This window comes from Nematolebias whitei, chromosome 2 (assembly GCF_014905685.2).
Source record: "Nematolebias whitei isolate Nwh7 chromosome 2, NemWhi1, whole genome shotgun sequence".
NCBI classification, from domain to species: domain Eukaryota; kingdom Metazoa; phylum Chordata; class Actinopteri; order Cyprinodontiformes; family Rivulidae; genus Nematolebias; species Nematolebias whitei.
Window position 1 is genome coordinate 23,137,760 of NC_056499.1, and position 15,914 is coordinate 23,153,673.

Below are 15,914 nucleotides of genomic sequence, written 5' to 3' on the forward strand. Positions count from 1 at the left end.
GCGTGGTCAAGCGCGGACACATTAATCATAGCCCTGCTAATGACGATAACCCTCGTATTGTGTGAGATACTCGCATCCCTGTTCCGGGGCCAAACGTCACTCCGAGTCGACGTGGATCGCCATGCAGCGCACCTCGATATGATTATGCCTCGCGTAAGCGGGTCCGCAAAGAAGCCACTCACACGGGACAGCGCGACTGAAACTGACAACCAGGGTGAGGAGAAGCAGTGAAACGATGTTTCTAGATGCTTAGTCACTACTCTTGTCGGTGTTGAAACGTTGTTTAGTTGATTTTGGTTGTTTCTGTGGTAAGAATGTATCTTGTGTGTAAGTTAAGTTAGAGACTAAGAAGCCTTTGACCATGCCAACATGCAGTTCATTCGCTAAATTGCAATCCTTGCGGAGTCAATGTATATTATTGTTACCTTAAGTACCATAATCTACATTGATCTCACATCGCTTAAGCCGAACCTACTCGAACAATTCTATTCGGGGGGGATAGCTAATTCTTTTTGATAAGTCTCGCCATAGACTTCCAAAACATTTATGGGGAAACCAAACACCCAATCTCAAGTCGTTCGTCTAAAAGACAACAGACATTTGAACCAAACTATATTTTGCCATGTAAAGCTAACTTAAGCCAAGTTAGAAATGGAAAAATAGTTTGGAACCCTTTTCTATAGGCTTAAACCCCTGTAGTTACCCCTTTCAGCATGCTCCACCCCTTAACTGGTAGTTGTAGCTGTTCCCAACCATTATAGCGTACACACCAGGTGCATATAGTTTAAGGCCTTATGTAAAATCCCCTTCATAAGCCCACCTTAAACCACATAATTGCATGACACATTGAACCAGAACGGCACAGGCTGGACGTCGCTGGAGACAACCTTCGCTGGAGGCGACCTGCAATCCTGACGTTGGTCTCCACTCTTCATCCGGTGGCCGCTTCTTCAGTTCAATCCAAGGGTACCCCTCTGTATGCTGATTAATCAACACTTCCAATCGTTGTGGATTTACCGTTGTGGATTATATGACTTTTTCCAATGGATTACAGACTGTGTTTCCAAGGGGTTAAAGCATTGCTACAATGGAATTATCGAGACGATATGGGATTATAATCAACATTGTGGAATTACCTTGACTTTTGTTTTCCGTGCTGGATTACTTTTGACTTTTGTTTTCCTTGCTGGATTACTCTTGACTCTTGTTTCTTTGCTGGATTACATCAAGCTTCAAGGACAATCGACGGCGTAAGTCCACGGTTGGAATTCATCTCCATGGACAGGCGATGATTTCCAAAGGGGGGACTGTAGTGGACTAGGCCCATGTCAAAAACTAAGTCTAAGGTCAAAATCTTGACCTTAAGAACCTTGTGGGACAGGAACTGTCATTTCATTCATTTGAACTCAGAAATACAGGTTCACCCATCCTGAGACTTTCTTTCTTGAAGATTCAAGTGAAAAGAACACTCTCTTTTTATTATCATTACTATTTTACAAATGTTGATAATCAAAGTGTCTTAGTTCAAACCATTTTAGATGTTGCAGTGAACTAATCAATTTTATTAACTGAGTAATGATTTTTATTCTCATGCAAAGTTAGAACTCATGTTAAAAGCTGTTACAGAGTTTATGCATTTTCTGATTTCTGCCTTTGAATGAGCAAGTGTGTGCGTTTCCAAGGTTGGAGTCAAACGAAAAACAAGTTGTTATGTTAAAACTGTCATGTTTTAGAATCCTCTCAGACGTAAATATAGATGTTTTGCACCTGTTTCTGAAACACGCCAAAACAAAACTCTCTCTGTCTGTGAGAACATTTCTGATCTGTCTCATAACAATTCTCGCTGTCTCTAACCTCTTACGTCACAAAACACACCCCGTCTGGTCGTTTCTGACCAATGAACAACTCCCAAAAGTGAACCGGGAAAGAGTCTTTAAAATGTCAGTACTTCCTGATCTACTCAGAGTTCTAAGAGTTCTGGAGTTCAGTAGTTGCTAGAGTTCGGTGGGAGTTTTCTGCTGGAGAGTTTTCTGCTGGTTCTGCTCGAGTTCTGTCGGAGACAGGATGATCCTGACATGACAAAAGCTCTTCCGAGTTCCATGGGATTATAACTATCACTAGCTCTACTTCTGACGAGCTACAGCCACAATCAGGAGACGCTGGACAGGTAGCGTTAACGGAACTCCATATCTGCTGATGAATCTTCAGAAAGGTAATGGATCAAGTTTCCTACTAAGCGTACCGATGGAGAGCTGAGTTCTGATGGAGAGTGTCAATTCTGGTGAACATTCTTCCCCTCCCATACCATCTTAACTCCCTCTAAACTTCTTTCATCTCTAAACTTTTCTATCAAGTAGAAATTCTTCCAGATATTTAGAAACGTCTGTGTAAAGTGCTTATTCACATCCGTGTGGGTAAAAGATCATAGTTGTACAGTTTTATAAATGCCTGTGGTGCAGCAACGGAAAAATCATGGCCGTATGATTTTTCCTGAGTGATTGCTTTGTTGTTATTTTCATAATTTGCCAAATTAATGTAAATGTTTGATGTTAAATTTGATTCTGTAAATAAATGACCGCATTCATTTTGATGGGTCAAATATAAATGACGTCTCACCTTTGCATTTCCTTAAATTCAATGCACGTTTTATTCAGTCCAGAAAAATGAGGAACCCGCGTTAAATGATGAATATATCCCAGCATCTGTTCATCTACACAAGAGACTTCCTCAGTCTGAGCTGCTGTTTTCAGCTCAGTCTCTTAAATAGCACCTTCTCAGAGTGGATCAGCCAGTTTTGCTGCTGACAACCAAAACCAGCTGATCACATGCTCAAGAAGGACCATCAGCCTAACAAAGGATCATTAGCACACTGATGGCTGTTTACTATTCAAAGGGGGTTGAGTGATACCAGCAATCACAGCATTGTAAGAGGGGGACAATTGAACCCGGAGGCCTCCACCCCTGTTTAATGATGGACGGTTTCTTTTCACAAAGATGGCCTCCTTTACTCCTCTCTCAAACCATCGTTCCTCTCTGTCCAGGATGTGAACATCTTCATCCTTGAAAGAGTGACCGCTGGCCTGGAGATGAGCACAATATTATAGGTAGAAACATGGGTGTGCTATGGGGTCTCCAGTTTCTCCTATTGTTGCCAACCTGTACATGGAGGAGGTAGAAAAGAGAGCCTTGACGTCCTTTTCAGGGACACCACCAAGTCATTGGTTCAGGTATGTTGATGACACCTGGGTTAAAATTAAATCTCAGGAAGTCCAACATTTTACTGACCACATCAACTCTGTGGATAAATACATCAAGTTCACACGAGAAGATGTAAAAAATGACAAGTTGGCTTTCTTGGACTGTGAGGTCTCAGTCTCTGATAGAGGACTTTTGCAAACCGAGGTGTACCGCAAACCCACCCACACAGACCAGTATTTGCAGTTTGACTCCCATCACCCTTTGGAGCACAAGTTAGGAGTCATCAGGACTCTGTATCACAGAGCAGACAGCATCCCCACTAGCTCAGGAGCCAGGCAGAAGGAGAAATCCTACACAAAACAGGCTCTAGAGCAATGTGGATATCCTAACTGGGCCTTCCTGAAAGCAGAGAAGAAACCCAAACAGGACTCCAGTCAGCCATCAGGTGAAAAGGAGGAACCCAGACCCAGACCAGTGGTCATTCCATATGTTGAGGGAGTATCAGAGAAACTGAGACGTTTATTTTCTAAACATAACGTCCCAGTGGCTTTTAAACCCCAAAATACATTACGGCAAAGACTGGTTCATCCCAAAGATCCAGTCCCCCGGCACAAACAGAGTAATGTTGTGTATTCTGTTCAGTGTCAGGAGGGCTGTGATCAGTCTTACATCGGGGAAACTAAACAGCCACTGGCCAAAAGGATGGCCCAGCACAGAAGATCAACATCATCAGGCCAGGACTCTGCGGTCTACACTCATCTCCAGGCCAGCGGTCACTCTTTCAAGGATGAAGATGTTCACATCCTGGACAGAGAGGAACGATGGTTTGAGAGAGGAGTAAAGGAGGCCATCTTTGTGAAAAGAAACCGTCCATCATTAAACAGGGGTGGAGGCCTCCGGGTTCAATTGTCCCCCTCTTACAATGCTGTGATTACTGGTATCACTCAACCCCCTTTGAATAGTAAATAGCCATCAGTGTGCTAATGATCCTTTGTTAGGCTGATGGTCCTTCTTGAGCATGTGATCAGCTGGTTTTGGTTGTCAGCAGCAAAACTGGCTGATCCACTCTGAGAAGGTGCTATTTAAGAGACTGAGCTGAAAACAGCAGCTCAGACTGAGGAAGTCTCTTGGATGAGAGACGAAACGTTTCTACATTTTTTTTGCTTTGTTTTGTTTTTTTGTTTTTTTGAATGTCCAAAGGACCAGATTGAACTTTCTTGGATTTTTCTACCTGGATTATTGAGCATGCATCAGGAAACTTAGAATGAAGTTTCATTTTTATTTTTTTGCCCGTCTTCTTTGCCTAAATGTTGGCTGACTGACTGAACATTGTTGGATATTTTTACCTGGATGATTGAATATAAACCTCGATGACACAAGTGGTAAGTTTCAGTTAGACGCATGCGCAGATTGGTTCTACAGTGCCCGTTCGGGTGGAGTAATTTAGCTGCGTGGTCTGGAGCAGACAGGAGGAGGCGCGCGGTCGCGTCTGCGCATTTGAAGGAATACACTGCATATTTTTCAACCCGCCTGACAAAGAGTGACTGTAAAACTATGAACTAAATAAAACTATAATTTTAAAACAAAGCTTTCTAATATCACATCAGAGCTGGTTTTGTCTTGAACTTTTTTGAATTCTCATCAGAGCTGGTCCTTCGCATTTCTGCTTCTGCTCTTACAAAAAAAATCTCCGCCCCTAAAAGTTCAAAGTCATGGGCAATTTTATTAAAACGCACAAATATAATAAAAGTTTTGCACTATACATAAGTTCCTGCACTTTTGTGAACAATCTGATGTGTGAATCACTGCGAGCAGGGAGGAGGATGACGAGGCTCAGCTGACTCCGGTGTGGGATCTACTAATTAAATGAGAACTGATCCTGCACTTAATAAACTTATAAATCACACATAAAGTGATTAAAAGTCAATTTGAAATACAGGTGCTGGTCATAAAACTAGAATTTGTGAAAAAGTTGAGTTATTTCAGTAATTCCATTCAAAAAGTGAAACTTGTATATTCATTTGTTACACACAGACTGATATATTTCAAATGTTTGTTTCTTTTAATGTTGATGTTTATAACCGACAATCAAGCAACTGACAAATCAGCAAATTCAATTTGTCCTGAAGTGAACACCCCTCACCTGCAGAGCTGCAGCAGTTTTGCATGACGAATGCTTTGCAGTCATTTCAATAATGAGGTTACATCTTTTGTCTCATGTTAATCTACTGTAATAAACCTTTGTAAATTACACCAGAATGCAGGAAATGGCTTCTACTTTATCCAAAATTCTCTCTGGGGTAGGACCCTCAGACTCCCCCCCCCCCATCCGGTTCATGAAAACATAGTCTGACATTAAACCAGTCCGTGGCGCAATAAAGGTTGGGGACCACTGGTCTACGCCTATAGCAGCATAAGAAGCCAATGCTAACTATAGGATTTATCAAAAAGGAAAGTCTTAAGCCCAGTCTTAAAACTGGACAATGTGTCACAGACAGAAACTGGAAGTTGTTTCCACAAGAGAGGAGCCTGATAACTGAAAAAAATCTTCCTCCAATTCTGCTTTTGAAAACTCTAGGAACCGCAAGTAAGCCTGCAGTCTGAGAGCGAAGTGCTCTGTTAGGAAAATATAGAACAATACGATCTGTAATATAAGATGGAGCTAGGTTGTTGTGCGCTTTGTAGGTTAGAAGTAAGATTTTGAATTCAATTCTGAATTTGACAGGGAGCCACTGGAGAGAAGCTAAAACTGGAGAGCTATGATCTCTCCTACTAACTCCCATTAAGACTCTGGCAGCAGCATTTTGGATTAACTGTTTTTTTAAGTTTTGGACACCCAGATAATAAACCATTGCAATATTCCTGTCTAGATGTGATAAATGCATGAACCAGTTTTTCATAAGTAATGATGATGTTGGCATCTTAGTGAACATTTAACATGCCTTCACCTGATACTGAATAGGTGCTATAACACTCGTCTCACTGCCTGGTTGGGTTGAGATGGAGTGAAAAAACCTGTCGTGTTGCAAGTAAATCCTATAATCTAGCAATCAGATATTTTATTTGTAGCTGTAAAGCCCTGAGCGTTAGCTAATCTCTTATTCACACTTGCAGTACAAATGTGTGGATTAATTCTAGGTAACTTTGTAGTAAAAAAAAAAAAAAAAAAAAAGGCTCAAGATTTTAAAAAGAGATGCATCCACTAAGTTTTATCTGACTTTCTCAGTCTGGTCTATACAGGGGTCACTTTGGTCTGTTTTGTTTAGTATGTTGTTTAATTTTACATTAGTTGTGCTCCTGGTGCAACTCCCCAATAGACATCTTGGTTGCTCTTTACACTATTTAAGTGTTAGTTACCATATAGTTTGTCCCACAAAAATTAAATGTAGACATTAATTTATAACTCAAGTTCCAGGGACAAATCTTAAAATATTTCATAGCAACTCTATTAAAATATTTTGCAGGTCAGGATTTTGGTTTTCTCTGTGCAGTCTTTAAATCCAATGAAATTTAAAAAAAAAGTTGCACATTCACAATTACCATGTATCTGGGTAAATCTTATGTTACTACCTTGAGTTCTGATTGCAGCGCATATACAAATTGTTCTCCTCTTTGGATGTTTTATCTTTTTGTTGCCATAAAATTCAGCCCTGGTCAATATAAATTGGCATTTTTGATTAAAAAAAAAAAAAATAAAAAAACATTTACAAAAAGATAAAAATAAACCTTCAATGTCAAAGTGAAATCAAATTTCTACAGAGTAATGCTAATTATATGAAAATATGTAATGTAAAATAAGTGACTGCATAAATATTCACACTCTTTACATTTAGCACCTTTGGCTGCAATCACAGCACTGAGTCTGTGTGGAAAAGTCTTAATCAGTCTTGCACATTCAGACCCTGGAATTGTTGCATCCTTCTTCACAGAACTGCTCAAGCTCTGTCAGGTTGCATGAGAATCAGGCATGAACAGCACTTTTTAAGTCAAGCCACAATTTTTCTATTGGATTCAGGTCTGGTCTATGACTTGGTCACTTAAAAACTCTGACTTGAAACCATTTGTGTGTCGTTTCCTTGTATGCCTCCGGGTCTTTGTCTTACTGGAAAATAAGTCTCCCAAGAGGTCATTTTTTTTTGCAGACAGGATCAGATTGTCCTTCAGGATTCCCCCGTATTTTGGGTTACTTATTTTGCCCTCTATCTTTAGAAGTCTTCCAGGGCATTATGCCAAAAAGCATCCCCATAGCATGACACTGCCACCACCATGCTTCCAAGCTGGGATAGTGAGTTTGCAGAGATGTGCCATACTGCAATTTGGTAAAACACATCCTCTACCCTCTGGTGCATCCTACTTCACTAAATGTAAGACTACCAGCACCAAGCGGATGAACTTCTGTTGAATTAGCAGAGTCACTTTAAATGGGGGTTAATATTTATGCAATCATTTATTTTACATAATTATTATTTTTTTTTATTATTGGCATTACTTTGTAAAAATCAGTTTTCACTAAGGTTTTTTTTTTTTATGTCAAAAAGGCTCATTTATATTGACCATGACTGATTTATAACAGCAGTAAAATGGTGAAACATCCAAGGGGTGTGAATACTTTTTATGGGCACTGTACTGCATGAATGTAACTGATGCAAAATATGATGCTGTCTTTTTTTATTTTTGTTTGTTCAAAAAGCTCCTTGAACAATGTACAAAACAGAATAAAATAGACCTTTAGCAGGTATATTAGGGGTGTAAGTTTGGTACATACTAAAAAAAAAAAAGAAATCAATCAAGGAATTTTCATTTAGTCCCAAAGATACAAAAAACGGATTAGATACAATATATATATATTCTTTTTAAGTCAGTTGGTTTTGGAAAGATGAAACTAAGATCAGATTGCACCAGAAAATATGAAGAAGTTGTGCATTGAATGATCCAAAACATATGAAATCTTCTTTAAAACACTTGTAAAGATAGTGTGATGGAATGGGCAACCATCGATTCTAATATAGCTTCATCACAAGTGTTTATTGATTATATGACAGAAGAAAAAGGCAGCTAAATGAATTCTGAAGTGAATGGGATGCACTGTCTGCTCAGATTCAGGCAAATCCAACAACCTTATTCGAACAAGACTTTACAGTTTGTACAGACAATGACCCAAAGCAGGTTAAAACAATTACTTCAGGTTATTAAGGTAAAATGGTGAAGTATTCTTCCATGGCCAATCAATCAAGATATATGAATCTGACTGTGCTGTTTTGAAATTATTAATAAATAATTTATTAATTTGCCCAATAATACTCAAACAAGTGAAATAGCAATAACACAATTTAAATTATTGTGTTGTGTAAGAACATTGGTCCACTTTTTTAGTGCAGGAAACTATTCAACGAAAGAGAAGAAACATGACAGTGACATGACTGAAGAGATGAGACAGGAATATAAGGAGAAGCAACAAAGAGCAAAGAGGGAGGCAGTTAAGGCAAAGCAGAAAGTGTATGATAAGTTGTATGGGAGGCTGGACACTAAAGAGAGTGAGAATGAGTTGCACTGATTGGCAAGACGGTAAGATCAGGCTGGAAAGGATGTGCAACAGGTTAGGCTTTTTGAAGATAAAAATGGTAATGTTCTAACAACCAAGGAGAAGAAGACGGTAAGATGGAAGGAGGACTTTGAGGAGCTAACGAATGGAAAGAATGAAAGGGAAAGAAGAGTAGACGTCATAGAAGCTGTGAACCAGGAAGTGGGAAAGATTAGTGAGGGTGAAGCTCGGAACGCTCTGAGCAGAATGATGAAGGGGAAGGCAGTAGGGCTTCAGTGGACCAGTGGACATTTGGAAATGTCTTGAGAGATTGCAGTGAGATTTTTGACTCAAATATTCAATAGCATATTTGAGGGTAAGAAACTGCCTAAGGAGTGGAGGAAAAGTGTGCTAGTGCCCATTTTTAAGAACAAGGGTGATGCATAAAGTTGTAGCAACTACAGGGAAATTCAATTGATGAACCATACAATGAAAATATGGGAGAGAATTGTGGAAGCTAAACTTAGATGAGAGGTGACTATTTGTAAGCGGCATTATGGTTTCATGCCAAGAAAGGGCACCACAGATACCATCTTTGCTTTGAGGATGTTGATGGAGAAGTACAAAGAGGGTCAGAAAGAACTCCATTGTGTCTTTGTGGATTTAGAAAAAGCATATGACATGGTGGCGAGGGAGGAGGTGTGGTATTCCATGAGGAAATCTGAAGTGGCAGAGAAGTATGTCAGACTGATATGGGACATGTATAAGGACAGCAGGACAGTGGTGAGATGTGCTGTAGGAGTGCCAGATAGCTTCAAGGTGGAGGTGGGATTGCATCAAGGATCTACTCTGAGCCCATTCTTGTTTGCTCTGGTGTTTGACCGACTAACAGATGAGGTCAGGCAGGAATCAGTGCGTGGACTATGATGTACGCAGATGATGTGAACTGTGGTGAGAACAGGAACAGGTGGAAGATAACTTAGAGAGGTGGAGGTATGCACTTGAAAGAAGAGGAATGAAATTCAGTTGTAGTAAGACAAAGTACGCGTGTGAAGGAGAGGGAGGCTGGTGGAACAATGAAGCTACAAGGAGTTCAACTTCAAGTACTCGGGGTCAACGGTCCAGGAAAATGGAGTGTGGTAAAGCAGCAAAAAGAGAGTCCAAGCAGGATGGAGTGGGTGGAAAAAAGTTTCAAGAGTGATTTGCAACAAAAAAGTGGCAGCAAAGGTCAAAATAGAATTTTACAAGACAGTGGTGAGACCAGCTATATTGTATGGCTTGGAGACAGTGGCACTGACAAAAAAAGACAGGATAAAGAACTGGAAGTGGTAGAAATGAAGATGCTGAGGTTCTCTTTAGGTGTGACAAGGATGGATAAGTTTAGGAATGAAATAAGCAAAGGTAAAACACAGGTTGAACAACTGGGAGATAAAGTTAGAGAGGCCAGACTGAGATAGTTTGGACAAGTTCAGAGGAGAGCCAGTGGGTATATTGGTAGAAGAGTGTTAGAAATGCAGCTGCCAGGACAAAGAGAAAGAGGAAGGGCAAAGAGGATGCAATTAGAGAGGACATGGAGGTAGATGGAGTGAGGACAGAGTGAGATGAAGGAGGATGACTCGCAGTGGCTACCCCTGAAGAAGGAAAGCTGGAGGAGGAGGAGGAGGAAGCTTTCAGAGTTTCAGGTTATGTTTTGGAGGCTGTTGCCATGGCACCTGGACAAACACCTGATATAATAAATAAATAAAATTAAAAATGGTAAACTACAGCTACATCAAAGATATAGGATGTGTCAGGACTGCAGGTCTTCACACTAAAGTGACCTCTTTTAAATGCCACACTGTAGACTAAACCAATCAGAGCAGTTCATTTGAGCCCTCTGCTGGATACAGCATCAAGTGGGGCCAATGAAAGGGCACAAATAAGTGAGTTTTAGGCACATCAGCAAAGCGAGGGGCTGAAGCTGTTGGCGGCAAGGAAGGGTGGGAGGATTACAAAATAGATGTGAAGGACTAAGCAGGGGTGATATTTGTAGGTGTGAAGGGTAAAATCATTACCATACAAAAGAGTCATCATCCTAATTGGAGACAGGTATTTAACTTGTTCATAGTGTGTACTCCACCAGTAAGGATACGTAGCTATTATAAAATGTGTTTCCATGAGTTTTTCTGTAAATCCCATAGACACCGTTTATGGTTGTTGTTGAAGTGTCCTTACTTAAGTGAGAGGGAGTAGTCGTTCTTGCTGGTTTCACTGTTTCTTACAAGATAGCTGGCTTCCTTGCACAGGCTGAGCAAAGACTCTGCATCTGTCCGGCTGATGGCTCCATGATACCAGCTGTGCTCGACATCAAAAAGAAGAGATGGACAAAAAGAATGGGAAGTAGATATGTATTAGAATAAAGACAAAGTAAATCAAAGCAAAATGGAGTTTGAAAAATAAAACACCAAGATCAGACTCACAACTGGCTTTCCAGAGACATCGTGGGGTCAATCCTCTCCCCCAGAGAGGAGTTGCTGTGGTCCAGTGAAGTCATTTTGGTGTTGACCAGACAGCCACTTGAATGGCGCTGCAGAGGGCGGGTTTTCCCATCCTTTGTGGGTGACATCCGACATTTTTCCATATCATCGAATTGGACTGTGTGAAAAAGAAAGAAAAAAACAGCTGAAAAGATTCTATTCTGAAAGAACAATCTGTCTTTTGAAATATAAATTCATAAAACCCAATATTTAACATACTGTGCAGGCACTTTAACAAGAAGTCAAATTAAGGTCACTTGTGAGTGCAACAGGCAGCAGATATTTGTAAAGCTTCCAATATAATCTAACGTCACATGTGTTTGTTGAAGTAGGCAAGTGCAAACGTGTGAGAACTACAATCCAGGTTGTGCTTTTGCAAAGAGACACCTACACAGTGAATTTGTGCAACACATCCAACTGAAGGACGTGCACACACTATGGGAGAGACAATAAATCTGTACTTCCCCACTGTGTCACATTCCAGTGAAAGAAAAAAAAATAACACACACATGTAAACATATTTTATTACATTCAAACCACTCCATGCATCCATGTCAAGTATTTGCGAGCGTGTTCACTCTTAGAGGACACACAAATGTGCAAAGAAGCACATCTGAAATGCCTGTGTGAGCAAATATCCACATTTGGAAACATGCACTGAGACCATTCACACATAAAAGTTGTGCAAGTTAAACAGTTAACTGGCTGTTCAAATCCCACGGTCAGCTGTGGGCATGACAAGTGTTTTTTTGGCAACTTCCCAGGAAAGTGTTTGATGATACACTGGGGTATGAGATGACCTGTGACATGACAGCCAGAGAATACACGGAGTATTATCTCTGCCAAATCAGCATGCATGTTTATTTACAGAGGCAAACATAAGAGAGACAGATAAAGAGAATTCCCATCACTATGAAAGGGCAACACAGGCGGAGAGATTGAAAGACTGGACAGAGGAGGTTGGAGTGGTGATCATGAGAGGTGGTCAGCTGTGTGAGGGGGAAATCCAGCCATTTTTCCACAGTCATCCATCACTATAATTGATGTCAAAACACCCCAAGCTTTGGGAAAAGAAAACTATTTAGAGCCACTGACACCCTTCTCAAGCAATAGCAGAGGGGTGGTTTGCTGCATCAGACGTATGACAAAGCTTTAGCTGGGATTGATGCTGCTTTAAGGGTAAAGAAGCTGGGCCTCTGATGGAAGGGGTTAATGCAGCATGAAACTTCACACTGTCTGTTTGCTGTCCACAATCACTAATGGTCAGTCTTGCACCCAGTGTTTAATTACCCAGCCTGACCAGACAGACAGACAAACAGGCACTGTGATCCTAACAGCACGTCAATGCAGACGGACCTACACAAGTCTAGACTCTGCATTCCACTCAAGAGGATTGCATTACACTGTACAGGTTGTAAATTGGCCAAGTGCTCCTGGCTCACACTGAGCTGAAGGGTTGGTGATTCAAATCAATCACTCAGGCTACATGAGACTAATTTTAAATTAATTTAAGATAACTTAAGGAAAAAAAAAAAGAAATAAACACCAATGTCCTGTGATGTACTTGCAACCTGTCCAGGGTGTCCCCCACCTCTCGCACAGTGACGGCTAGACTTGGGAGCCAGTGACCCCCACGACTCGAAAATGAAAAAGCGGGTAAAGATAATGGATGGATGGAAAACACCAATGTTTCTTTGGTAATTAACTATATTAATTATAGTAAGTAACTATAGTAATTAACTATACTTCTTGTTTTTAGTATTTTACATCACTTTTTAATGTATCTGTTGTTTTGTTTTATTTTCATATAATTTCTTCTATTTATTCTTTTTCCCCACTTTATGCTTTTTATGATTGTCTACTGTTGTCTGTACCTCAACTGTATTCTTTGCTTAAAACAGGTCTCTCTTGTAAATGAGTCCTCGAGGCTCAATGAGACTAACTTGTATAAATAAAGGTTAAATGAATGAAAAATGTGAACAGTAGGTAGAAATCAGTAATTCTAAGGGTTTTATAATCTGGTCTGTGGTAACTAATTGTTTTTTTATGTTTACTCAAGCATGAAGCATTTTTGAGCATTTCAGTTTCCATCAGTCATCATTTCAGCTGTTTTTGCAGCAGTCAAATCAACATAAATATTACAGAATAAATCTTAGCCCTTTGGACCTAAAAAAAAAAAAGACATGCTGCAAAAATGGACAAAACAATAATGTATATTAGTAAAGCATTATTTTAGTTCTCCATATCCTTTTCTTGTAATGGACGTGACTGAACGTGATCCATTAGCATCTTATGTCAGACATAGATTGCTGCTGGTTTATGTCCAACCACTAGGGGGCTCCCGTTATGCTCCACACTCAACCCTGGGTTGAACTCCTTGGCCTTGAACTCACTGATGCGTTTCCCTAAACATAAACTCATGGAAATGATTATTCCAAATGGCTGATTGTTATCTTGGCCTCTGCACTCCTGTTTGTTATAGGGTCTATGTCTAACTCCGACAATGACAGCCACATTGTACCACTGCATGACAGCTGGGTAAATTGTGGGTCTAACCTCAGACCCGTGGAAGAATTTGAGCTGCTGCTCCATTTCCCGCAGCGTTATGCTTAGGCTGCAGACAGTCAAATGATGCTCCTGTGTTGCATGTAAGTGGATCCGAAAGACATTATAGGCTCTCTATTCTATCATACAATTCATCTGAGCCTCATGCTGATGACTGGAAACATAAAGCAAGGCAGACAAAAATACTGTACATGTGTTGGGGTGAGAAATGGCGTTTCCATGGAAACTGACCATGGGGACACAGGAGATGCATGTTTGCTCCACTCAGCCCCTGTCAACGCTGACAGATCACAACATGAAGATGGAGCCAATTGCTCTCCCCACTTCGCTTTCAATTTCACTCTTCCTGTTTGCATATGTTCGGTCCCACTTCTCACCCTCTTCTTCTCCCCGTCACACTCTCTTCATCTCTCCATGTAACAAACTCTGAACCTGTCTCTTGAGCTCTAAATGTCTTTTACTCTGTTCACTCCTGCTTGTCAGTAATGGAAGAAAATGGTGTGAAAGAATGTGTCTAAAATAAAAGAAAGGTAGAGAAATTTATTTGCATGTAATGCCAGAGTCCAACTGACCATTAAAGCTATTTCTCTGGATTATAGAACTCATTATCGTGACCATTTTGGTATTTTCCCCACACAGTCCATCGCCTGACCTCAACTCTTCACATGTTCATCATTCTTCTAAAAGTAATTCTCCCTCTTGTCAAATTGCATCAATCAGGGCCTTTTGTGACCTTGGGTAAACTTTTTTTTCTTGGTTCCACCATCAAATGGTTTAGCGGCTTGTCTTTGGGGAGCTCATTCAATCAACCTTACCTTTCAGAGCCGAATCTTTTCCACAGAAAGTGAGCATAGCTCCAGAAGAAAAAGCATTACTCTGAAGAAAAGCAAACTAAAGCCATCATTATATTTGTTCAAGTGTGAATGGACTCATGTCTGCGTTGTTTGCCAGCCTCGCCTAAAATAGCTTCGAACTGTTGCAGAGTTGGGGTTTAAGGCTGAATACAAGTGGGAACGAGGCGAACCAATTCCCTTCTCGCTCACTCTCAGGAGCGCACGGTCCGAGACATGGCCGACAGGAGATTGACAGGAGGGTTTGGCTCACAGGAGAACAAAAGGCAGCTTAAGAAGTATGGGAGTGTGAAAACATGCTCACACGCACGAGCACATGCACACGAAACTTCCCCACAGACACACTAAAACGTACAGGGGTATCTGGGTTTGTTATCAGCGCTGCGGCTTGTAAAGTGCAGCAAATGGAATCTGTGCATCAGATTGAACTGTCAGTGAGATGGTGACTGATGGCTGAGAGACCTGTCCCCTTCCTGCATGTAGATTCCTTCAGAGAAAGCTATAAAGAAGCAAAGAGGAAAATAGTGGAGGAGAAGGGTTTCTGTGAAAGCAAGCTGATTTGTTTGGAACCAGATAAACATAAATGTCAAAAGGACATTTCCATGATTAAAGCAAAGCCTATCAACAGGATGAGAAATTGCAATACAGAGCTGGACAGAGCTCAGCCTATTACAAAAAGAATGCCACGGGGACAATGATGGGATGTCTTACAGTTGCCTTTAAACTGCACAAAAAATCCTAAAAATGGAAGTAATATAAAAAAAGGAATGGGACATTTTTAAAGGCCAAAACAAAGATAAAGCAACATTTACTGCCAATGACTCGACTACCCCCCATCCCCAGCTGCACATACTACTGAGCAATTTTCTCTAATTAAGTTGGCTAATTAATTCTCATTTGCTAATGATACTCTTATCAAAAAGGATGACTACTCTGAGGGCTGATGTGTGTCATTGCCTGCTGCATTGTGAGGTGAAAATTGAGTTTTCTAGTTAGGATGTGTGGAATGATTAACAGGTCTGCTTTTTTATTGGAACCCACTGCAAACAAAAGCATACAGAATAGTATGACAACCCAGTAATTTGTAGTTTTAAAAAAGGAAGCATTAAAAAAAAACCAACCACTTTTCTGTTGATTATGATTATGCGCACCAGGAGCTTAAATAATAATTTCTTAGATGGCTGTGAATAAATTGTTTGAGAGCACCGCTGCTGATGAATCTATAAAGTCAAATCTCTGAAGATTCCTCCATCTAGAAATATG

General features: G+C 40.5%; 1 protein-coding gene across 1 annotated transcript in view; it reads right to left on the reverse strand.

The window, feature by feature from the left end:
• The window catches only part of LOC119423453 (SH2 domain-containing adapter protein F), a 126,831-nt gene that overhangs the window by 11,668 nt on the left and 99,249 nt on the right, over window positions 1-15,914 (reverse strand). The window contains exons 5-6 of the mRNA XM_037690849.1: window positions 11,179-11,353; window positions 10,934-11,053 (exon numbers count right to left, since the gene is read on the reverse strand). Coding sequence (XP_037546777.1) covers window positions 10,934-11,053; window positions 11,179-11,353 — 295 coding nt within the window. The remainder of the gene's footprint in view (window positions 1-10,933; window positions 11,054-11,178; window positions 11,354-15,914) is intronic.